This window comes from Heterodontus francisci, chromosome 5 (genome assembly GCF_036365525.1).
Source record: "Heterodontus francisci isolate sHetFra1 chromosome 5, sHetFra1.hap1, whole genome shotgun sequence".
Lineage (NCBI taxonomy): Eukaryota > Metazoa > Chordata > Chondrichthyes > Heterodontiformes > Heterodontidae > Heterodontus > Heterodontus francisci.
In genome coordinates this window covers 146187704-146213856 of record NC_090375.1, presented here as the reverse complement: position 1 = coordinate 146213856, position 26153 = coordinate 146187704, and the positions used below count along the sequence as shown (strand labels likewise).

Sequence of the window (26153 nt, the reverse complement as noted above, 5' to 3'; positions counted from 1 at the left end):
TATTTTTAAATAAATAAATAGTGACCCCTAGTTCTAGACTCTCCCACAAAGGGAAACATCCTTTCCACATCCACCCTGTCAAAACCCCTCAGGAACTTATTTGTTTCAATCAAGTATTGATTCATTGTTGAGCCCAGAAGGTTGTAAAGTGAAAATTTATCAAGGTCGGTGCTGATGGTCCCCAAACAGCCCACTGACAATCATTGCCTGAGTTCACACATTTATTATTTCTATGTTATATATTCAATAGCAATATAAATGCAACATATGGGCAAGCAAAAATTCAATCAATGCCACTTTAGAACAAGATTTGACAGCTAGTCTCACAGGAATTACTACTCGATAATGCGTGGGCTATTTATGTCTCTAAATTTTATATCTCTAGTTTTTCTTTTTCCAAGTTACTTAAAAGTGCTTACAGATCAAAAAGATTCACTGACTGTAAACTCTGCTAATGCAACATGACTCTGCGTACTCTCTCTTTCGACAGATGCCACATGCCATCCTTCATGCACTGACAATCCAGAGATGAGCAGTGTTTCAAGCATATTTATGCTGTGTTTTACAGCTGACTCAGTAGAACTGCGCATCATGTACCAACTAACTCCACAAAGGTCATAAGCATAGAGATGGTTTGTGTAGAAGAGGATCCATTTACAACAACTCACTGTTTCCTATTTGCCTCCCCACCCACCTCCACTCCAAGAGATTTCTTCCTTCAATGCAAACATAAGCTAAGCTGGCACTACAGCACAACATTGAGAAGTGTTCCACACAGTTGGAAGTGCCATCCTTCGAAATAGACCGTAAACCATGGCCCAGTCTGCTCTCAGATGGATATAAAATTTCCTATAGCATGATTCAAAGAGGAGCAGTGGAGCTCTCCCACTGTCATTGGTTGAGAAACAAATGTTGGAAAACATCAGATTAGCTGGTCAATAATCTCAATGCCAATTTAGGACCTTGCTGCAAATGAACGGCCTTATTTCCCTGCATTAAAATAGAGACGACACTTCAAAAATGTATTTCACTGAATATGAAGCCAGTTATAACATCTTAAGATCGTGAATGGCACTATATATGTTCTGCAGGTGAGCTGACTGACTTTTTCCTTTCAGAGATGAAGTAGCATTCTAACAAGAAGTGTATTAAGGGCACCAGGCAGAACAAGTCCTTTACCAAGGGCTGGGAAGTTTGCAGCTCCTTCATGGCTGGGATTCAAATCCACAGTAGTCAGCCATTCTCTCTCCCTCCAAACATATGGAGTACTTTGAAAAAACATAGCTGTACTCAATACGATTTTGGCAGATGAAAACAAAGACTTGAATTCAAGAAAGAATGTTATTTTACCAAATGATTAGATATGTCTACTATGAACTTGCACAGGTTAAGAAGATTTTTTTTTAAAGAATTCGTTTCTTTATGGATTTTGATCAACTAAGTCAGTATCTTCAATGATTATAAAATCAATAAGCACAGAAGGCAGCTATTCAGCCCACCATGCCTGTGCCAGATCTTTGAAATAGCTATACAATTAGCTGCACTCCCCTGTTCTTTCCCCATAGTCCTTAAATGCTTTCCCTTCAAGTACTTATCCAATACCCTATTGAAAGTTAATATTGAATCTGCTTTCACCACTCTTTCAGGCAATGCATTCCAAATGGCAACAATTCACGACATATAAAAGAATTTCCTGATGTTGCCTCTCGTTCAAACATGTGGACACAAAAGGACTTGGATATTTAAAGCATATCCTAAACATTTATATACAAATGACCTAGACTTGGGTATAGGGAGTAAAATTTCAAAGTTTGCGGATGATACAAAGCTTGGCAACATAGAAATTAGTGAGGATAGCAGCAGACTTCAGGAAGACAGACTGGTGAAATGGATAGACACATGGCAAATGCAATTTGCTACAGACAGGTGCGAAGTGATGCCCTTTGGGAAGAACAACAGGGAGAGGCTGTATCAAAAGGTACATTTTTGAGAGGAGGCAAGAGCAAAGGGACCTAGGGTTACATAGTCACAAATCCTTAAGGTGGCGGGGGAAGTTGATAAGGCAGTTAAGTAAGCACATAGGATACTTGGCTTTGTAAAGAGGAGCATTGAATGCAAAACTAAGGAAGCCATGCTAAACCTTTACATATCACTGGTGATGTCTCAGCTGGAGTATTGTGTACAATTCTGGGCACCAAACTTCAGAAAAAGGAAGCCAAGACCTTGGAAGGGATACAGAGGAAGTTTACCAAGATGATACCAGGGATGTGGGAATTCAGTTATGTGAAGGGATTGGAAAACTGGTATTGTTTGCCATAGAACAGAGAAGGTTAAGGGAAGACCCAATAGAGCTACTCAAAATCATAAGGAGTTTTGATAGATCAAGTCAGAAGAAGCTGCTTTGTTTGCCCTCCCCAAATGCATTACCTCACACATCTCTGGATTGAATTCCATTTGCCACGTTTCCGCCCACTCAACTAAACTGTTGATATCACTCTGGAGTCTACAGCTATCCTTTTCACTACCAACTGCATGGCTAATCTTTGTGTCATCTGCAAATTTCCCAATCATACCTCTCACATTTAAGTCTAAATGATTAATACATACCACAAAACAGCAATGGACCCAACACTGAGCCCTTTTGAATGCCATTGGAAACCGCTTTCCATTTGCAAAAACCTCCTCCAACCATTACCCTTTGTTTTCTGTCACTGAGCCAACTTTGGATCCAAGTCGCCACATTCCCCTATATCCCATGGGCTTTTACTTTTCTGACAAGTCTGCCATGTGGGACCTTGTCAAATGCCTTACTAAAATCCATGTGGATAACATCCACTGTACTACCCTCATCTATTCTCCTTGTTACTTCCTCAAAAAATTCAATCAAGTTAGTAAGACACAAACTTCCCTTAACAAATCCATGCTGACTATCCCTGATTAATCTGTGCCTTTTTAAGTGACTGTTTATCCTATCTCTCAATTGATTCTAATAATTTGCCCAACGAGGTCAGACTGACTGGCCTATAATTGTTTGGCCTATCCCTCGCACCCTTTTTAAACACTGGCACAACATCCGCAGACCTCCAATCGTCTGGTACCTTGCCTGCATCTAGTGAGGATTTGAAAATGATACTCAGAGCATCTGCTCTTTCCTCCCTGGCTTCCTTTAACAGCCTGGGATACAATCCATGCGGCCCTGGTGATTTATCCACTTTCAAGGATGTCAGATCCTCTAGTACTTCCTCTCTCATTATGCTTCTCATATCTAATATTTCACGCTCCTCCTCTTTAACTACAATGTTTGCATTGTCCCTCTCCTTTGTGAAGATAAAGTTCTCATTAAGAATCCTGCACAGATTTTCTGCATCCACACATAAGTTACGTTGTACATCTCTGATCGGCCCTACCCTTTCCTTAGTTATCCTCTTGCTCTTAATGTACTGATAAAACATCTTTGGATTTTCTTTGATTTTACCTGCCAATAATTTTTCACGTCCCCTCTTTGCTTTCCTAATTTCCTTTTTTACTTCACCCCTGCACTTTCTATACTCCTCTAGGCTTTCTAAAGTATTAAGTTTTTTGTGATCGTCATAAACTTTCTTTTTCTGCTTTATCTTACCCTGTATGCTTCTAGATAACCAGGGGGCTCTAGATTTGGCAGCAACATCCCTTTTCTTTGTGGAAACATGCCTACACTGTGCCCGTAGAATCTTGCTTTTGGATGCTCCCACTGATTTTCCTTCAAGTAGCTGTATCCAGTCCACTTTCGCCAGATCATCTCTCAGCTTCGTACACCAACAAATAGGGCACCGAGACTGGAAACAATGAAGACAGGTGAAAGTTTCAGCTCTAGTGGGGTTGAGGCATGAGTGGAAATTGAAGCATGCAGTGTTAGCAATGCACTAAACTGTTGCTCTTCCATTTTAATTTACGGTCTGCTTCTGATATCTTGGATCGTTGAGAAGGTAATTTTGACAAAAACTGACATTGCATGAAAAGTGTTAATTGGACTACTTAAAACAGCAGTGTTATTCACCATGTGGGAATTGATCACACCATAGTAATTCTACACATCTTTTATGCAATAAAATATCCTAAAGTGCTACACAGGTGGATCTTTGGATGGAAATCAGGCAACATATAGCACAGGCATGAATTGAACATGGAATCTTCGTGGTCTGTATGGCACAATTCTACACTACATAGTCCAATTATTCACTCAACTATTGGGGGGAGGGTGGGAAAAGCAAGAATTATGATGCTTTTATGTCCTTTCTGTATCTAATGCACATAAAAATAATCTCAATAAGCAGATGAATTACTTTGTTAACAAAATGCTTTACAATGTGGCAAATATTTAGGATGTGCCATTCAAAAATCATTAATAAAATAACTGCTTGTTGAATTGGTATACTTTGCACTGTACCTTCAAGTATTACAGATTTAAAGTATTTGGTAAGGGAAGCAAAAGTGACATGAGGAAAAACTTTTTCATGCAGCGAGTGGTTCAGGTCTGGAATGCGCTGCCCGAGAACGTGGTGGAGGCATTCAAAAGGGAATTAGTTATATGAAAATGAAGAATGTGCAGGGTTATGGGGAGTAGGCAGGGGAATGGAACTGAGGGAGTTGCTTTTTGAGAGTCGGTGTGGACACGATGGGCCGAATGGCCTCCTTCTGTGCTGCAACAATTATGATTCTGTAAAGTATTACAGTAAAGGTCAGTAAAATATTGAGGCAAAGGAAAACACACAATCAGCCTCACCCAAATTGTTATTCGGGGCAGGTTGTAACAGAGTACTTACTTGTTTAAGTTCTTGTGGCTTAGCTGATTATTCAAGTTCCTCATCATTGGTCAAGCTTCTATTCCTTTCTTACTCATGTTCTTATTAAATGTATCTATGCTATTTGCCTCAACTATTCCTTTTGGTAGTACATTACCCCAAGAGCGATGATAATGTGGAAAGAGGTTTCTCCTGAATTCCTCATTCGATTTATTAATGACTATCTTCTAGTCATGATCTCCAGTTTAGGACTTCTCACAAATGGAAACATTTTCTCAAAGTTCACCCAATCAAACCTCTACATTACTTTAAAGATCTCTATTAGGTCACCTCTCAGCCTTCTCTTTTCCAGAACGTAAAGAGCCCAGCTTGTTCAGTCTTTCCCGATAGTTACATCCTCTCAGTTTTGATAGTATCCTTGTGAATCTTTTTTTGGATCATCTCCAATGCCTCTATAACCCTTTTATAATATGGAGACCAGAACTGTGCACAGTACTCCTACTGTGCTCTAACCAAAGTTTGATACAAGTTTAACATAACTTCTGTGCTTCTCAATTCCATCCCTCTAGAAATGAATCTCAGTGCTTGGTTTTCTTTTATTATGGCCTTATTAACTTGTGTCACAACTTTCAGTGATTTTTGCATCTGGAGCCCTATTTCCCTTAGCTCCTCGATCCCATTTAACTATTATCCAAGCCATATCTGGTCTCCTTATTTTTCCTACCCTACACATCCATTGAAATGGATTTGCCTATTACATACCCATTCAGAAAGCTTACTCAGATCTTCCTATATTTTGTCACATTCTTCCTTCGTATAACTTCACTTTCCAATTTGGTCTAGTCTGCAAATGCAGAAATTGTACTTCCGATTCCCACGTCCAAATTGCTTATCTAAATGGGGAACAGTGGTCCCAATGCCAATCCTTGTGGAAAAACCACTTCCCATTTTTTGCCAGTTTGAATAACCACCCTTAACTCCACTCTGATTTTCTCTCTTGTAGCCAGCTTGCTATCCATTCTGCTACATGTCCCCTGACCTTAGTGATGAACATACAGTGCGGTATTTTATCGGAGATATTTTGAAAATCGAAATATATATTGCATTTACAGCATTACCCTTTGCTACTTCTTCAAAGAATTCAATAAGGTTGGTCATTCATGACTTTCCCTTTTGAAATCTGTGCTGACTACTTATTATATTTTCAGTTTCTAGATTTTTTTTGTTATATCATTGAGTAAAGATTCAGTTATCTTTCCTACCACTGACATTAAACTAATTGATCTATAGTTCCCTGGACTTGTTTTATCTCTCTTTTTAATTATAGGAATCAGATTAGTTGTCTGCCAATCCTTTGGCACTAGCTCTTTTCCAATGAATGTTAGAAATATGCAAGAATGCCTGTTATCTCTTCCCTAACTTACTTAAATATGGATGCAATCCATCTGAACCAGGGGTTTTATCTTCTCCAAGTTTGATTAGTTTATCAATTATCTCCTCCTTTCTAACTTAAATGTCTTTATATCCTTTTTGAGCTCATGCCCATCTTGGTAAATACTGATGAGTAGAAATTGAAGAGTCAGTCACTCTTATGTAGACAAATGCTGCAGCCAACTTGTAATTTATCAAAGGAGATGAATGTCCAGTTTTAGAAGTGTTGTTGAAAAGGAGATTAACCAGGATAATAGAAGTCCCTTCTCTTCATAAAATACTGACATGGAATCTTTTATGGTAGAATGGGCATCAGTTTCATACCTCAACAGAAATGAAATTGATACAGTCCCACCAGATAATGCAGGCGCATTTGTGAGAATGCAATTTATCCGCTATACATGATAGCCGCATAACCTGACAAATGAGATCCTGGCACTGGAGGGCAATGTGGCTCGGGACTGTGCTATTGTCGTGGAGTGAGAGCCCCCGGAAAGTAATCCAGATATTGGCCATCAGTATAACTTGCATTGCTTTGCAACATAAATAGAACATAGAATCCTGACAAGTGCTGTTATTTCAAGTACATGTTATCACAATTAACTGATTTTTAAAAAAAAGTATACATAGATATTATGTATGCTTGTTTGTAATTTAATTACATGAACCCATCCAAAACATGGCAGTTTATTAACAATTAATAATGGTGTACTATGCAATTCTAAAGGAAGGTTTAATTTATATGGCAGAACCTAATTATTTGAATGCAGGCAAATGGTAAAACCACTGTGCCTTGAAGAAATGCAAGATGCAACTTCCGATGTTTAGTATTTGAATGTGAAACACCAAGTAGAATGAAATAAAATTGGTGAATAAACACTACTATTTCTGCCTGAAATACTTAAGAGTGCTTAAGATGCTATAACCAGCAACTTTGTAGTTGACGTTAATGCAAATAGTTAACTGTCATCACTTTTAGGCTGATACAAGTGACTGCCCATTTTAAATGTGAACGTTTTGAGTGGTGGTGACCGTACTACTAAAATTGTTTGTCTCTCTAAAGTTAGGGATGAAAAGCAGCGTTTTTATTCTTGATCATTATCCAGTGACCCCTTTTTAAAGTGTATGAATGGGTGCAGATGTGAGCTGAGAATAGCATTAAGTTTAGCTACAATGCTGTTGATAAACAGCCTGCCAACCTGATAACTACTGATTTGGCAGGAAAGCTATTTACTCCCCAAGGTGTTAATATTTTTGAAGTAACATTGCAAAAAGTAAAGAACACAGTGGCATTACTCACTAAGTCAAAGGATACTCTTTTATAAGGACAGGAGCATTATAGCATGTATCGCGCAATGCATGGGAGCATACAGTTAAGTTTAACTTTGCCACAATATCTAATTACTCATTTCTGAGGGCAGATTGAGGCTAATTGCTCCTACAAATATCCTACAGTCAGAGGTCAGAAAACAACAGCAGGAAGTGACTGCCTTTCTTTTAGAAGTGTATTGAAATTTGCATCTGAAAAGCGTGATACCTGAATTATGAATGTATCTCAAAACATATTAAATATTAGAGTTGTGACTGTTACAGTCTTGAGAGAATTAAAAGACAATCCTACTGCACTGTCAATAGAAAGAAACCTTTGCACCAGAGTTCACTCTATTATACATTTTCTCTTAAAATCAGCCTTATCTGAATGAGACACCATGCACAGTCATGCGCTCAATGGTTGATGTCAGCAACATCAAGGCTCATATATAAAGACCATTTTATCAGGATATTGGGATGGTATTACCACTGAGGAAAGCTCTACTTGAGCACTTTAGGGGAAAAAAAATACATAGGCCCTACAGTCAAACATGGCACATGAAGGATGATATTTAAGGGCTGCTGGAACCTGTGGTACCACACCTCAATGGCACAAGACAACAAACTGACTGTAATTACAATCATTTTGAATATTCACCTATTTACTTGGATAATCTAATGTACATTTACTTGGACCATAGTTAGTTAGTTTTAACTTAACCTCTGCACTTGCTTAAAACCTGTTTCATCTCTTTTTCCAGTTCTGATGAAAGGTCATTGACCTGAAATGTTAACTGTTTCTCTCCACAGATGCTGCCTGACTTGCTGAGTATTTCCAGCATTTTTTGTTTTATTTCATATTTCCAGCATTGGCAATATTTTCCCCTTGTGCTAGTTTTAGTATACTTGAAGAGTTAAAACTGGTAACGACGGGACTTTAATACCAATATCCACACAGCATGCTGACAATGTTCCCACCAGGTACACAGAACTCAATGTAGAATGACGTTTGGTCATTTAAAATGATCTCTAACCTATTCTGCCATTCCTGGAAGAGAGGCACATTTATTGTCAGTGACAGTAAGAAAAACAAAGATGCAGCTAAGGATTTGCATACAAAAATGTTAACTATTTAAATTCATAAAACAAGTTGAACTGAACACTGTATTAATGTTAACTACTGCTTATTGGTCAAAACATTTACAGAAATATACAATGCATGAGAGAGAATGACGAGCTTTTCTTTGCCTTGGAAAAAAAGAATCCAGAAATTCAAATTAAGCAATTTAAATAGACTGGTGGAGTTGAACTGTTTGCTCAGAAAAGAAATTGAATTGACAAATAATCTGAATTAAGAGGAGTGAAAAAAAATTGGAACACATATGGGAGACAATGCAGTGTAGACCACCAAGACTGACCCCAAAGGTAAAAGGGGTGAGCTACAAAGAATGATTAGAAGTTAACTGTAATACTCTTGAAAGCAGGTCGTTGAGAGGCAAAGGTTACCTCACTGAGATAAACTTTAAGTGACATAAACTAATATTGCTTGTTTGAAGGCAGAATATACTTCAAATTAAGCTTGAAAAAAAAACAGAACCACAGGACATAAATTGAAATCAGTAGAAAATAGTTCAAAACAAATATTAGAAAGACCCTCAACAATGATGCATGTTGGAATATTCCCCAGGCAGAGCAGAGGAAGTTAAAACACGAGGTATATTGAAATCAATGCTTGATTCTACAAAATTGAAGAACTGTGGTACTGAAGGCAGGAATTTTGATCGGCCTAATGCCTATTTCACTTTGTGTTTCTGATACTTTGATTTATATTACATAGATGTTAACCATCCTTCTTAAAAGCACCCAAGGGTGTGAAACATTGGGCTGAATTTTCACCATGGAGGCAGGAAACAGGAGCCAGGTTTGTTTTCAGGTCAGAAACCCACCTCTAGTGGGAAACTGATTAAAGATAAAATTGTGTGGGTAAGCCCTTAATTGGTATGGAGACTGGTTTCCTGTCAGCTTAGAGCTGGGGTGGGTCAGATGAAGTGTGGGACTCACTTAGACATCCCATAACAGCTGTCAATGAGGCTGTTGGTTGTCCTAAGAGAGGAATCTGCTGATTGAGGCAAAGCCTTCACAGCACCAGAAGGAAGCGAAATGTCACAGGGGAGCTGGAGGCCTGGTACCTGGGGCAGGGCTGCCCCTCACTTCAATCGAGACCAACCTGGATCAAATGCTGAAGGCCACGAGGGAGATCCTCTTCCCAGAGGATGGCAGGAGGCGGCCACCTTGTCATGCAACAGGGGCACCTCTCTGTTCAGCGTCATTTCCCTCTGCCTCCTCCTCGCTCAGCTCCTGCCCAGATGTGCTAGCTCCTTCCAGGGCTTCACCATCTTCAAGGTTCAAAACTCTCTAGAGAACCATGTTATAGAAAGCGCAGCAGACACAATGACATTTTGAAGGGTGCCACCTGACCGGTCCAGGCACCGGAAATTGCATTTTCAGAAACCTGATGGCCTGCTAAATGGTTGTCCTAATGAGCAGGTGGCATTGGTTGCATCGCCTCTGTGCCTCTGTCTGGGGCACCTGAAGGGCAAGTAGCCACCTCTTCAAGGGATATCCCTTGTCCTCTAGGATCCATCCATGCACTTTGAGGGTTGGAGTGGAGATCTGAGGCAGCCTGGACTGCCGGAGGATGAAGGAGTCATGCCAGCAGCCAACAGAGCGCATACATGGAGGAAGGTCTTGTTATGGTCACAGACCAGTTGAATGTTGAGGGAGTGGAAACCCTTCCTGTTGATAAATCTGAGTGGCCACATGGGTGCAATCAATGATGCCCAGCAATTGGGGGAATCTAGCAATGGTGGCAAAACCCACTGTCCACTGTCCCTGCGAGGTCCCATCTGTCACGAAATGAATGTACTGTCCAGCTCTGCAAAGGAGGGCATCAGTGACTGCTTGGGAGATGCCACTAAAGTCTGCAACTCATCCTTGTAATGAGCCAGAAGTGAAGTTTAAGGCCACAGTGACTTTGATGGCAACTGGTAGGACATGGCAAGCAGTGCTGCAAGGTCCAAGCTCTTCGGCAATGAGGACACAGATGTCTGTGACCATCTGCCTGGGGAAACACACTCTCCTGCAGCACTGGGTCTTGGTCATCTCCAGGTAACTCCAACTTCAGTGGTAGATCCTGTGTTGAGAGTCTGGCCTCTGTTGCCTTCCTGTCCAGTGCCTTCCTGCTGCTCAGGGTTCTGCCCTTCCTGCATAGGGTGTTGCTTCTATTCATAACTTGGCCCAAAGATCTGACAGGCATGCCCCCATTGCCAGCTGCAGCCTTCCTTCTGGGCAGGTGGCTGCCAAATTGTCCTTGACAACTTTGCCCCCTGCTCTTCTGCCCCCACGATGCCAGAGGGGATGCTGACACTGTTCAATGGCCAGGTGCTGAGTCCCATTTTCTCTGCCAACTGTGCAGTGCCAAAGGCATCCCCTTAGCAAGTGCCATATCCCCCTTTGCCCTACAGATTCTCTGGTGACTGGGTTCCGACTCTTTACCGGCCTCCCTTCAGCTGATGTTTCTGAAGGCACGAGTAACCCATATTCCCCCTTAAAAATGTCAACATCCAACCCTGACAAGCTCTTAACACCTTCACTTGACCCCAATTGGAAGGTGAGCAGGATTCCGGTCCCACCCTCCTCCTGCACTGGTGAACTTGTAGGATGCTTAGTCAGCTGGAGCAGCTCGAGCTGTGGGTTCCAGAGCTTCGGCAACTGGCATCACTGCAGTGCATCTGCAGGACTGAGAGCTACGTGGAAAGCATGTTTCTGAATGTGGCTACCCTGCAGCTTAAGGGTGTGCAGACAGAGACAGAATGGGTGACTGCCAGACAGTCAAGAAGGATGAGGCAGGTAGTGCAGAGGTCCTGAGTGCATCTCACTCCAACTGGTATTCATTCTGAATACTGGTGAGTGATGGTTTATCTGGAGAATGTAGCCAGAGCCAAGTCTATTGCACCACGAGTGGCTCAGCTGTACAGGGGGGCAGGAGATGATGCAAGAGGAAGGGCTTTAGATTCGTATATACAATATATATTAATGCCCTAGACTTGGGCACAATTTCAAAACCTGCAGATGACACAAAACTTGGAAATATTGTGAACTGTGAGGAAGCTAGAGAAAGACTTCAAGAGGACATCAACAGGCTGGTGGAATGGGCAGACATGTGGCAGATGAAATTTAATGCAGAGAAGTGTGAAGTGATACATTTTGGTGGGAAAAATTAGGAGGCAGTAGAAAATAATGGGTGCAATTCTAAAAGGGGTGCAGGAACAGATAGACCTGAGGGTTTATGTGCACAAATCGTTGAAAGTAGCAGGGCAGGTTGAGAAAGTGGTTAAAAAGGCATCCAGGAATTGGGTTTTATAAATTGAGGCATGAGTAAAATCACAAGTCAGTTATGATCAACCTTTCTAAAACACTGGTTCGGCCTCAACTGGTGCACTAGGTCCAATTCTGGGCACCACACTTTAGGAAAAATGTGATGATGTTAAAGCAGGTGCAGAAAAGATTTACGAGAATAGTTCCAGAAATGAGGGACTTCAGTTATATGGATTGATTGGCAAAGCTGGGTTTGTTCTCCATAGAGAAGGTCGAGACGAAATAGAGTTGTTCAAAATCATGAGGGATCTAGGCAGAGTAGACAGAGGGAAACTGTTCCCATTGGCAGAAGGATCACAAACTAGAGGACTCCAATGTAAAGGTGAATGACAAAAGAACCAAAGGCAATACAAGGTAAAACTCTTTTTAAGCAGCGTGTGGTTAGGATCTGGAATGCACTGCCTGAGAATGTGGTGGGAGCCAGATTCCATCACAGCTTTCGAAAGGGATTTGAATAAGCACCTTGAAGAGAAAACACTTGCAGGACTATGGGGAAAGAGGGTGGTGAGGGAGTAGGATTAGCAAAGTTGCTCTTGCAGTGGGCCAACATGAACACGATGGGCCAAACAGCCTGTGTATGTATGTTATTCTGTACGTTATACCTTAGCTACGTGAATTTCTTATTATAGCAACACAATAGGCTATTTTCAAGAAATACATTTAGCAGTCACCCATTTCCCACAGACATAAAATAATTAAAAACCACTGATATTGCCATCAGATACACAGTTAAGCCTACTACCTTACTGTAGTCATTAAGAGTACCATATTTAAATCTAACCGGATAATGCAGATAAAACACAAACAAAATTGCCAACTTCATTGAGTGTTTCCCTCCGCGTAACAGACCATATTATAGAGATTCAATTATCCATGCCCTGCTACAAATACTTTTTCAAGGCACAATCCAATTTTACAATCCAGTTGGTGTAGCAAGTGCTGATTTTAAGTCTTTTCTGTTTGTTTTGTTCAAGTTGAATTGCAGAACGATTTAAAAAGGGACCAAAGTATTAAAAGGTTTTCCAGATGGCTATTTTTAATTTGGAGCTGTTGTCATTATTGAAACCGAACATTTCCAGTTACTCATTTATCAGAGTAGAAATAGATTTTAAAAATTGGGGTAAAAAGAAAAATGTTTTCCTGTGCATTAAAGGGACAGGTTCTTGATGACGTAGTTGGGGAGGCGGGAAAACACATCATGTACAAATTACAAAATATTGCATTTGGCAGTTACTTATGTAACCATAAGTATGCCATTTTACATTAAGATAATAGCCCTGTAATGCAGAGGTCATTGATTTAAAATGGGTTTTCCTTAGAATTTCTAAATAATAAACAGTAAAATATGCATCAACTTAATTTTTGCTGTTAAGAAATTATTCCGGTTCCAAATGCAACTTTTTAAAAATGTATGGCAGCGGCACAGACCTTTAACCACATGTACTCTCCACACAAGGAAAACATTCCAGCTGTAATCTGTACTAACACTTAGCAGAAAATGGCAAAACGCCGATAGGAACAATCAGCCCGTGGATAAATACATGCTAGCTACAATCAAAAACCTTTCCCTTCAATGTGGAAAGATTGAAGTGACACTGAAGAGGAAGCATCCACAAACAAGTAACCCTACCTTAGCTGCTCCCCAGTGATTAAAATCTCGGCCATGTGCTCAAGATCAGAAGTTTTCTTCTGCACCGCGTTCCCGACCCCTTCCATTTCGAGGAATTTTCCAGGAATGCAGCGCCTTGTGGAGAAGGGAAGAAAAACTGTTTTGTATGTTCCAGTTTAAAAGAGCTTCCTTATGTGAATAGACGGACAGCTTTGTTGCCAACGCGCCCACCGCTAATGACTTGAATTACAAAAACTCCTCTCAACATCACATTGTAAAGTTACAATGACGCGCAATACAGTTTTCATGGAATTGCGAAATGAATGTGAGGTGTTTTTGCTGCAGAAAAGCGATTTTTAAAAATTCGAATAAATGTGTTGACATAAACACCAACAAAGAAAGCCACACCACACGTTTCTTAGCTGCACGGGGCCCCAAGTTTCGCGTAAACACTCATGAAACCTTAATTAACCCTTCACCATTTATAATCAACCCATTCCCTTGAAACCAAATTCTCATCAGAAGCAACTTTCATGCATCGCGGCCTATTAGTCACGGCGGTATTCCCATTTTCATTTGGAGTCTTTACCACATGCACGCCTGCTCTGAAGAAACGTCAATGAAATCCTTTGCCGAATAGAAGAACCGAGGGGCAAATGACAGGCACACAGAAATAAATAGAAAACGCAACGCCCGAATGCAACTAATGCATGTTGGTGAATCGTTCCATCCAGAAATATTTAAGCTTGCATTTAACTCAGCTATCAAGCTTCAAATTCCATAACACAACGTAATCCGCATGCAAACGTCTTAATCGTTACATTTCCCGAAGCCCTTGAAACAATATTTATGCGGCAGTGCCTTCGGTACAAAGGTTCATGCAGTGTATTTCGGCACGTTAAATACCATTTCTCACCCTAATACACATTTACCCCATTGCTGTCCGCGAGCCTCCCTCTCTTCGACAAAATCAATTTAAAAACACACCATAATATCGCCTTAATGCCATTTCATTTCGAACCACGGCTCTGCTTCCTTACCTTCTGCTATAAAGAAATGTGCTTGCAATATCCTGGTCAACTGCTTTCTCTCAAATTGAAGTTTCTAAGCTGACCCCCTCCCTCTCTTTTTTTTTCTCTCTCGCTCGCTCTGTCCACTCCACCAGCTGAATCCAAGCCACAAATTGGCGACACCTTCAGAACGTCCCGGGAAATGCGTCAGCCGCCCATTTAGGGCGGAATGGGAGCTTTTCGAGGGGCGTGTTGGCGGCTCCTCATCAATGCTGATAGGATTTTGTTTATAAAAAAAAATCTGGCCCAATGGGCTGTTAGTCATGACTCCAATCCCACCAGAGAAAGAAGAATATAGATCCAAACAGAATGTCATCACAGGCATCAGCCAGTATCTGTGATTACAACTCGACCAAGTGATCCACCTGAAACGTTAATGCGTTTCTCTCTCCACAGATGCTGCCAGACCTGCTGACTACTTCCAGCGTTTTCTGTGTTTATTTCAGATTTCCAGCATCTGCAGTATTTTGCTATTGAGTGTGTACATAAACAGAATGTCGCCTATGTTTAGAACGTTCTATTGTTGCTCATTTTGCACAATTTTCATTAGAGAATGTGGGTATAACTGATTTGGGGGGCTGTATATGTGTGTGTATACACATTTCCTTCAGTTTTCTCCCTTCTCTGATGTGATACTGGCGACCCTCGGTGGAAGTGCTAGTTGCCCTCTGGAGGTTGGTGCTTCAGCAAGGTATCAATTCCATAAACCTCAGCTCATCCAAAACTTTGCTTAACTTGCACCAAGCCCCCTTCATCCATCACCCATTATTCACTGACCTTTATTGGTTCCAGGTCCAAAACCACCTCAAAATTAAAATGCTCATCTTCATGGCCTTGCTATCCCTTTATCTGGAACCTCCACCAACCCTCCAAGAACTCTGCAAACCTGTAATTGTGGCCTTTTTGTCCTTCACCTCACCACTGGTGGCTATGCCTTCTTCAGCTATCTAGGCCCCAAGCTCTGGAATTCCCTCCCTAAAGCTCTCTGCCTGTCCACTTCTCTCTCCTCATTTAAAACACTCCATAAAAGCTACCTCTTGATTAAGCTTCTTGTCATCTGACGTAATGCTTACTTTTTCGACACATCAGTTTTTATCTAATTATGCTCCTGTGAAGCACAGGACATTTTACTAAGCTAAAGATTCTATATAAATGCAAGTTGTTGATGTTATCTGCTCAACCGTGGGAAGCACTACAAGCCAAATTTGAGCCTCTGCTCACTCAATTACCCCACTTACCTTTTTTAAGAAGGGTAGCAGTCAGCAACAGGAATTCCAAAGGATTCCTTTCTCTCCTCAGCCTAGGGACACTGAGGGGTTAATGGTAACACCTTCACCACGGCCCAAGTCATAATCTGCTAATTTAACAGGTACCAGGGGTCAAATCGTCTGATCCATATGGTTCAGTACCACATCACATATTGCACCTGCCACAGGCTCATCAGGGGAGCCAAGTACATGTAAGAAAAAGAATAGGAAATGAAAAAAGGTAACAGGAACATGTAACCAGACAAGGGACAGAAAAATTGAGTTAATTTAGATTTAGAGATACAGCACTGAAACAGGCCCTTCGGCCCACCGAGTCTGTGCCGACCATTAACCACCCATTTATACTAATCCTACACTAATCCCATATTCCTACCACATCCTCACCTGTTCCTATATTCCCCTACCACCTACCTATACGAGTGGCAATTTATAATGGCCAATTTACCTATCAACCTGCAAGTCTTTTGGCTGTGGGAGGAAACCGGAGCACCCGGAGTAAACCCACGCTGACATAGGGAGAACTTGCAAACTCCACACAGGCAGTACCCAGAATTGAACCCGGGTCGCTGGAGCTGTGAGGCTGCGGTGCTAACCACTAAGTCAATAAAAGAAGAAAGTAGGATATTTCATTGGAATACAAACATACAAATTAGGAGTAGGCCACTCGGCCCCTCAAGCCTGCTCCGCCATTCAATAAGGTCATGGCTGAACTGGTGACTCCGCATTTCCACCAACCCTCGATAACCTTTCACCCCCTTGCTCATCAAGAATCGATCTGCCTCTGCCTTAAACATATTCATAGACTGTGCTTCCACCGGCTTTTGAGGAAGAGAATTCCAAAGACTCACAACCCTCAGAGAAAAGAATTTCTCCTCATCTCTGTTTTAAATGGGTGTCCCCTTATTTTTAAACAGTGACCCCCTAGTTCTAGATTCTCTCACAAGGGGAAACATCCTTTCCACATCCACCCTGTCAAGACGCCTCGGATCTTATATGTTTCAATCAAGTCGCCCTCTTACTCTTCTAAATTCCAGCAGACACAAGCCTAGCCTGTCCAATCTTTCCTCGTAAGACAGCCCGCCCATTCCGGGTATTAGTCTAGTAAACCTTCTCTGAACTGCCTTCAATGCATTTACATCCTTCCTTAAATAAGGAGACCAATACTGTACACAGTACTCCAGATGTGGTCTCACCAATACCCTGTATAGCTGAAGCATAACCTCCCTATTTTTGTATCCATTTCCCCTCGTGATAAACGATACATTCTAATAGCTTTCCTAATTACGTGCTGTACCTGCATACTAACCTTTTGCGATTCATGCACTAGGACACCCTCTGCATCTCAGAGCTCTGCAATCTCTCACCATTTAGATAATATGCTTCTTTTTATTCTTCCTGCCAAAGTGGACAATTTCACGCTTTCCCACATTATACTCCATTTGACAGGTCTTTGTCCACTCACTTAACCTATCTATATCCCTTTGTATGTCCTATGTCCTCTTCACAACATACTGTCCTCCCTAACTTTCTGTTATCAGCAAATTTAGCAATCATACCTTTGGTCCCTTCATCTAAGTCATTCATATAAATTGTAAAAAATTGAGGCCCCAGCACTGATCCCTGTGGCACACCACTCGTTACATCTTGCCAACCAGAAAATGACCCGCTACTCTCTGTTTCCTGTTAGCTAGCCAATCTTCTATCCATGCCAATATGTTACCCCCTACACCATGAGCTTTTATTTTCTGCAGTAACCTTTGATGTGGCACCTTATCAAATGCCTTCTGGAAATCGAAGTACAATACATCCACCAGTTCCCCTTCATTCACAGCACATGTAATTCCCTCAAAGAATTCCAATAAATTGGTTAAATGTAATTTCCCTTTCACAAAACCATGTTGACTCTTCCCGATTCCCTTGAATTTTTCTAAATGCCCTGCTATAACATCTTTAATAATAGCTTCGAACATTTTCCCCATGTTAAGCTAACTGGCCTGTAGTTTCCTACTTTCTGTTTCCCTTTTTGAATAAAGGAGTTACATTCGCTATTTTCCAATCTAATGGAACCTCCCCCAAATCTAGGGAATTTTAGAAAATTAAAACTCAAACATCAATGATCTCACTAGCCATTTCTTTTAAGACCCTAGGATGAAGTCCATCAGGACTCAGGGACTTATCAGCCTGCAGCTCCAACAATTCGTTCAGTACCACTTCCCTGGTGATTGTAATTTTCTAGATTTTTTTTTATAGATACAGCACTGAAACAGGCCCTTCAGCCCACCAAGTCTGTGCTGACCAACAACCACCCATTTATACTAGCTCTACAGTAATCCCATATTCCCTACCACATCCCCACAATTCTCCTACCACCTACCAACACTAGGGGCAATTTACAGCGGCCAATTTACCTATCACCTGCAAGTCTTTGGCTGTGGGAGGAAACCGGAGCACCCGGCGAAAACCCACGCGGTCACAGGGAGAACTTGCAAACTCCGCACAGGCATTACCCAGAATCGAACCTGGGACCCTGGGGCTGTGAGGCTGCGGTGCTAACCACTGCGCCACTGTGCCGCCCATTTCCTCCCTCCCTTCCATTTCCTGACTTACAGCTAATGCTGGGATGTTACTTGTATCCTCTATAGTGAAGACTGATGCAAAATACCTGTTCAATTCATCTGCTATCTCCTTATTATGCATTATTAATTCCCCACACTCACTTTCTATGGGGCCAACCTCACTAATAACTCTTTTTAAAATATCTATACACACTCTTACTATCTGTCTTTATATTTCTAACTAGCTTGCTCTCGTACTCTAATTATGCCTTCCTTTGAATCTTTTAGTCATTCTTTGCTGTGTTTTTATATTCTGTCCAATCTCCTGACCTACCACCCATTTTTGTGCAATTATATTCTTTTTCTTTAAGTTTGATACTATCTTTAACTGCTTTACTTAACCACGGATGACAGGTCCCACCCTTGGAATTTTTCTTACTCGTTGAAATGTATCTATTCTGTGTATTCTGAAATATCCCCTTAAATGTCTGCCACTGCATCTCTATTGACTTATCCCTTAACCTAATTTGCCAGTTCACTTTAGCTAGCTCTGCTTTCATGCCCTCATTTAAGTTTAAAATACTAGTCTTGGACCCACTCTTCTCTCCCTCAAACTGAATGTAAAATTCAATCGTATTATGATTGCTGCTACCCAGGGGCGCCTTAACTAGGAGGTCATTAATTAATCCTATCTCATTGCGCAATACCAGGTCTAGTATAGCCTGCTGTCTGGTTGGCTCCAGAACGTACTGTTCTAAGAAACTATCTCGAAAGCATTCTATGTGCTTCTCATCCAGGCTACCTCTGCCCATCTGATTTTTCCAGTCTGTATGTAGGTTAAAATCCCCCATAATTATCACCGTACCTTTCTGACAAGCTTTCATTATTTCTTCCCTTATACCTCATCCTACAGCGTGATTAATGTTAGGTAGCCTGTACACCACTCCCACAAGTAACTTCTTGACAATGGATTTCTTGAGCATTATTTGAATCCAATTACAGAGTTCCTAAATTTACAAAATGTATTTTAGATCACTGAGGAAAGCCTACTAACCCAATTGGAATCTTATTCAATTTGAAGACATTATGTTCCAAGAATGGGAGTAATTTTAGCAATGACATTACTGGATTTCGTACTTATACAAAAAAACTAAATTCTGCATTACATATCTAATCACAAAAAATGCGTTGTTCAGATACAATATAAATCCTCAAGAAGACTGTGGATGTTTCAGTGGGATTTTAAGAATAGACTTAGTGAGACTTAACTAAAATTTGTCAAATGATTATCAACCATTATTATGCCTATAAACAAAATATGGCTGAATCTCAAATTGAAGAACAGGTATTATAGGAGAAATGGCATAGAATCAATAAAAAATTGATCTAATTTTCGTTGTTTCCCCAAGTACCATTTACGCCCAAGAAAAACCTGGCAGCCAATATGACCATGTAATTAATTCAAGAAACTAACTGATCTCTCTAGAAATCAAACTATTTATATATTGTCAAAATGATTATTCCTCCTGTTCCCTGCCCATCATTTTTAGGACTTAACTCAGATCTTCAGTTTTGCTAACTGGGTAAAACAAGCCTTTGACATAACAATACTGACGGGTTAGGCTGCGAGAGGGTGTATTCTTGTTCTTCCCACATCTGCAAAGAGGAGGAGCGAACAGTTGGGTGTTTAAGATAAGACCCAGAAGCTTCTGCAAGAGAAGTGTAAGAAGCAGAAGTTTAAGTGGTGCAGTGCTCTAAATTGTGCTTCAGACATTGGGTGTTAAATTGAATAAAGATCTGAAACTGGGTCTGGGGATCACAGTGCAGGCAGCACGTTAAATTCATGCTGCCTGCTATTTTATATGGTTGCTGCATGCAGCCAGTGCTACCCACGGTTCATTGGCTGCATGCATCAGAACTGAGCCCGATATTGCGAGTCGCTAGCTCTACCTAATGACAGCCTGCACCTCTTGAAGGGGCGGTGCATTGTGGCTAGAAGTAGAGGTGGGAATTCTTTGTGAACTGTATCTGTGCTATAAAAGATTGAAGAATGGCTGAACTTGCTTTTTTGATAATGCTCTGGAGGCCTTGGAAGAGATGGAATGGAGGAGAGATGTTTTGCATCTGCAGAGAGGTAGGATGCCCCACCAGACACATGCTCAGGAACAACATTCCCTCTAATTTTCTTTTGGAGTGTATGGGTGATTTATTTACATGCATGGTTCCTTTAAATTTTCTTGCATGGTTGCACCCTGCAGTAACTTAAAGGGGGCGGACTTGTTTGCGGCATGCATGGGGACTTTCAGATTCCTGCATGGCTGCACAGCTTATAGGGAACATTGTTCAGGAGGCAGTGGGAAGAAATAGCAGAAGTTTTGCTCCTAGAATCTGAATACAGTTCAGGAAGAAATCTAATGATCTCGCATGAGTTGCAAGGTGAGTGAGTTCATCTTCAAATGGAATATCCCACTAACTGCACCATTAAGCTCCTCCACTGCTCAATTCACTACACCCCCATCAGCCATCTATCAACAATCTCTAACAATCAGGACTCAACCCTAACATTTGTGTGCCTTACTTCACCCTTACCACTGTTGCAAGCCTCACACCCACAACTCAGCTCGCACACACTGGCAGCTATTCAAATGTGACAGCCACAGCATCCAACTATATTGCAGGACACTCACTGACATGCTTGCCACTTTCTTGCAGGAGAAGGTGGCTAATAATAATGAACTGGAGGACGACAAGCACACCTGCATGTTTTAACACTCATGAAAGAGGCAGTGATGACCATCATGCGAAGGGGCATTACTGAGGCCATGTCAACACTGAAACAATCAATTATGAGGATACCAGCATACCTAATACTCCTTCTCTCATCCTATTTTTCTGACTGAGAAGCTGCAGAGAGGAGAGTGTAAGCACACACGCACACATTTTCTCCTCGCCCCTCTCCATAACCAAACCCTTGTCCCTTTCTCATTTCAGATACCCAAGAATGGGAACCATCCCAGTCAGTGGAGAAGGAAAAAGAAAGTGAAGTCACTCGAACTTACTCTCCTGAGGATAGAGGAGAGATCTGCATGATGTAAGACACTGGGCAAAAATGTGTAGGATCCGGGGGAAAGGATAGCACAGCTGCCAGCATGTTGGAGGGCAAGGTTGCACACTAGTTCTGCTGCAGAGGACTCAGATGAGGATGTCGATGGGCCAGGCTGCAGAAGACGGCTGATGGGTATACCCAAGCCTGTGCTCAATGCCAAGGAGAATGGAGGAATGCAGCGCCAAATTAGCACAGGGCTTTGCCCAGAGTTTGGAGCCCATCCTTTCCAACATGAAATGAGTCATCACTTCCATCAGCATACCTGAGGAACCTCCCATGATGCAACATATGATGGCCCATGCCACAGCTTCCATTCTGGCACAAGCAGCTTCCAAAGGTCTGAGTGCTGCAGCGGAAGCTCAGATGGCTGTCTTCATGGCTCTAGATACCACTATTCCAAGGGGCTTCCATCAATCTATTCTCTAACAAATGAGCAGGATTGTTGGAATGCTGCCCTAGGAGAGTGCAAGTGGCCCTATGGAATACAGATATGCTATCCTTTCTCAGGATGACAGTATTCCTGCTCCCACCCCTGCCACTCTGCCAGTGCCCTTGCTGTTGCCTGTCAGCCAGTTAGCTCAGAATGCTGCATCCCATGTCTAAGAGGTGCAATCTGAACCTGGGCCTTCTAGGCCCTGAGCTGCTTGAGGTCACGCTCCAAGGCCATTACCAGTCTCCTCAATTGAAGATCAACAGCCTTCCACCAACCGCACTGCAGCCACTGGGGCAGCACCTAGTAGGAGCACTAGAATAGGCAAAGGCACTAAGGGAATGTCAAGGGTGGTTATTTTATTTTTATTTTTCATTGTGTAATGCTTGAATTTATAAATTTGGATTGGAATGTGAATTTTCTGGTGGTTTTTATTTTTGTGTTGTCAGAAAGATATATGATGGTCAATGATAGAGGAAAGGAAAGTAGCGTGGGATCGTTGGTGAATGGAGAGGTGTGGGTGGCATCGCTCATTAATTATTTCATCACGTAGACCTCGGGCAGAAAGGGGCTGCCCATATTGTAGCCTCCTTTCCTCTTCCTGGTTCTCCAATTACTGATGCACTTTCTCCTCCTCCTACTCATGCTCCTCAGCTTCTTGCCTGATAGTTGATAAGGACTGTTTCCTCATAATGGCGAGCTTGTGTGGTGTGCAGTATCCCATGCAAAACTTGGTACTCACTCAGTTGAGGAGTGCAGGGCTCCACCTGAGTGGTCCAGGAAGCAGAAGCATTGGTTGAGGGTGTCGATGATGTGCTCTATAATGTCCCTGTACAGTATGGCTCTCATTGTAGGCCTGCTGTGAAAATGTGCATTGGTTGTAGACCAGAGTCACAAACCATGTCCTGAGTGGATGGATAATCATCGTCACCCAGGAGCCAGGCTTTGATTTGCCGTGGTGGGTAAAGAGAACTACCATAGAATCAAGGAATAGTGACTACTGCCAGGATAACGCGCATTCACTGCCATGAGGCACTGCCTCTTGTCACACACCAGCTGAGAGTTGAGGGAGTGAAATCACTTCTGGTTCATGAAAGTGGCAGAATTGACATGGGGCACACACAAGGCAATGTGAGTGCAGTTAATGGCAACCTGCACCATAGGGAGACCTGCAATCTGTGCAAAGTCTTGTGCTCACTCTGCATGCTTGTCTCTGGCAAGAGAGTATGATATGAAGTGGTCAGGAAGAGCCTCAGTGACCTCCCTCATGCAGCAGTTACTGCAAACTGCAAGATTTTGCTTATATCTCTAGCGGTAGCTTGGAAGAAGCCAAATGCTTAAAAAAATGAAGAACCATGGTCACCTTGACCGCCATGACAGTGCAGTAGTTGCCCTGCTTTGAGGGTGCAGTTGTGGCTGCAGCAGTTAGCAGATTTCAGTCACAACATCTTAATGAAACAAAGACATCTCATACATTAGTTGTCGCCGAAATTCAGGTAAGAGAATTGCTCCCTAAATACTCTCTGCGGATATGGTCTCCTGTTGAGAGCTCTTCTCCCCCTATTCCTCCTCCCTCTTCTAGCAGCTTGTCCTGCTCAGTGTGGCCTCTCTTCATTCTCCCAGTCATGCTCAATTACAAGAAGACCCACCAAGCCACCCATATCTGGAAGCAACTTGTTTCTGCACAAGCTTTTAAATTAACTAAAAAGTACTTCAGCACCTGCCTGTAGTCTATCAAAACCTCAGGCAAGTATAGAAAAGCTCCAAAAATGCATACAATTGCACCAGCAGCCAAAATAAATAATTCACCAACTAACCTGCAAAGAGTTCACAATCCCTTTAAGATGCCCTTAAGAAGGTGGGGGTGGTGGGGGGGCTGTGGTAATTGATTTCTTCATGCCATCTTACGAGGATCTGGAATGCACTTGCTGAGAGTGTGGTGGAGGCTGATTCAATTGAGGCTTTCAAAAGAGAACTGGAAGAGAAAAAATTTGCAGGGCTACAGGGAAAAGGCAGGGGGTAGGACTAGATGAGTTGCTCTTGCAGAGAGCCGGCACAGACATGACAGGCCGAATTGCCTCCTGTTCTGTCACCATTCTATGATTCTAACTTCCAAATGCATGGCCTCTACCACCTAGAAGGACAAGGGCAGCAGATGCATATGGGAACACCAGCACCTGCAAGTTCCCTTCCAAGTCACACACTATCCTTACTTGGAACTATATCGCTGTTCCTTCACTGTTGCTGGGTCAAAATTCTGGAACTCCCTCTCTAACAGCACTGTAGGTGTACTTATACCACATGGGTTGTAGTAGTTCAAGAAGATTGCTCACTACCACCTTCTCAAAGGCAATTAGGGATGGGCAATAAATGCAGGCTTTGCCAGTGACACCAACATGCCATGAATGAATTTTTTTTAAAAGTCATGTTCAGCAGTGCAAAGTTAAGACAGGGTGGAGCATGACATTCAAAAATATTCTCGCTGGCATTCAATCAGTGTTGCACACTGATTGACATCACAATAAGCTTGCTCTGCAAGCTGACGGCAGTCATTAGATACGCGCAAACAAACCCCCTAACCAAGATGGCGTCCAGTGCACTTCCCTTCAGAAATGTGTGCGCTCAGCATGGATGCCATTTTTACACATTAAAAGGCCTTATAGTGCCTAAACAATGGGCACTACAGAGCCTATTTCTGGCCCCACTGTTTGTTAAACAAGATATGTTCCAGGGTGACTCAGGAAAAAATTCAAAACCCCATTATATGTGGCTTCACACTGACATCATCAACTCTGCGCATATGGTTCTTGTACATATACATAACAAAGTTCATTGCACCCACATCCCCCCCCCCCCACACCATCCAACCCTAATTCCTGCTTAGGAGCTGTACGGAAACGAACAATAAAGATTTATATAATATAAGCAAAATACTGAAGATGCTGGAAATCTGAAATAAAAACAAGAAATGCTGGTAATACTCAGCAGGTCTGGCAGCATCTGTGGAGAGAGAAGCAGAGTTAACATTTCAGGTCAGAGACCCTTCTTCAGAACTGACATATATTAGAAACGTAAAAGGTTTTAAGCAAGTGAAGCGGGGGTGGGGCAAGAGATAACAAAAGGCAAGGTGTTGATAGGACAAGGTCACAGAGAATAACTGACCAGAAGGTCATGGAACAAAGGTGAACAGTATGTTAATGGTGTGGTAAAAGACAAAGCGTTAGTACAGAGAGGGTGTGAATGACTGTAAAGCACAGAGCACTCCAAGCACAAACATAAAAAAATATATAAAAAACCAAAACAGTGGGTAAGCATAGTGGAAACAAACTAAACAAACTGAAAAATCTAAAATAAAATAACCAAGTAAAAAAGGAAAAATAACTAAGCATGCTCTGAAATTATTGAACTCATTGTTCAGTCTGGCAGGCTGGACTGTGCCTAATCGATAAACGGGGTGCTGTTCCTCGAGCTTGCGTTGATGTTCGTTGGAACATTTCAGCAATCCCAGGAGAGAGATGTGAGCATGAGAGCAGGGCGGGGTGTTGAAATGGCCAGCAACTGGAAGCTTGGGGTCATGCTTATGGACTGAGCGGAGGTGTGCCGCAAAGCGGTCACCCAATCTGCGTTTGGTCTCCCCAATGTAGAGGAGACCATATTGTGAGCAGCGAATACAGTATACTAAATGAAAGAAGTACAAGTAAATCGCTGCTTCACCTGAAAGGAGTGTTTGGGGCCTTGGATAGTGAGGAGAGAGGAAGTAAATGGGAAGCTATTACACCTCCTGCGATTGCAAGGAAGGTGCCGTGGGAAGGGGATGAGGTGGTGGGGGTAATGGAGGAGTGGACGAGGGTGTCGCGGAGGGAACGTTCCTTCGGAATGCTGACAGGAAGGGAGGGGAAGATGCTTTTGGTGGTGGCATCACGCTGCATGTGGCGGAAGTGGCGGAGGACGATCCTTTGGATCTGGAGGCTGGTGGGGTGGAAAGTGAGGACAAGAGGAACCCTGTCACGGTTCTGGGAGGGAGGGGACGGGGTGAGAGTAGAGGTGCGGGAAATGGGATGGACACGGTTGAGGGCCCTGTGGGGGGGAATCCTCAGTTGAGGAAAAAGGAAGACATATCGGAAGCACTTTCGTGGAAGGTAGCATCATCAGAAC

General features: G+C 42.2%; 1 protein-coding gene across 2 annotated transcripts in view; it reads right to left on the bottom strand.

Annotated features, from left to right (window-relative positions):
* deptor (DEP domain containing MTOR-interacting protein) overlaps nucleotides 1-14722 on the bottom strand; it is an 83537-nt gene extending 68815 nt beyond the window's left edge. The window contains exons 1-2 of one of the 2 annotated variants that reach the window (XM_068032207.1): nucleotides 14610-14722; nucleotides 13591-13704 (exon numbers count right to left, since the gene is read on the bottom strand). In XM_068032207.1, the coding sequence (XP_067888308.1) occupies nucleotides 13591-13676 (86 nt within the window). In that variant the 5' untranslated portion in view covers nucleotides 13677-13704; nucleotides 14610-14722. Of the gene's footprint in view, nucleotides 1-13590; nucleotides 13705-14158; nucleotides 14169-14609 lie in introns of those variants that run through there. The other variant, XM_068032206.1, reaches the window with a different exon arrangement.
* Between the last annotated feature and the right edge of the window lie 11431 nt (nucleotides 14723-26153).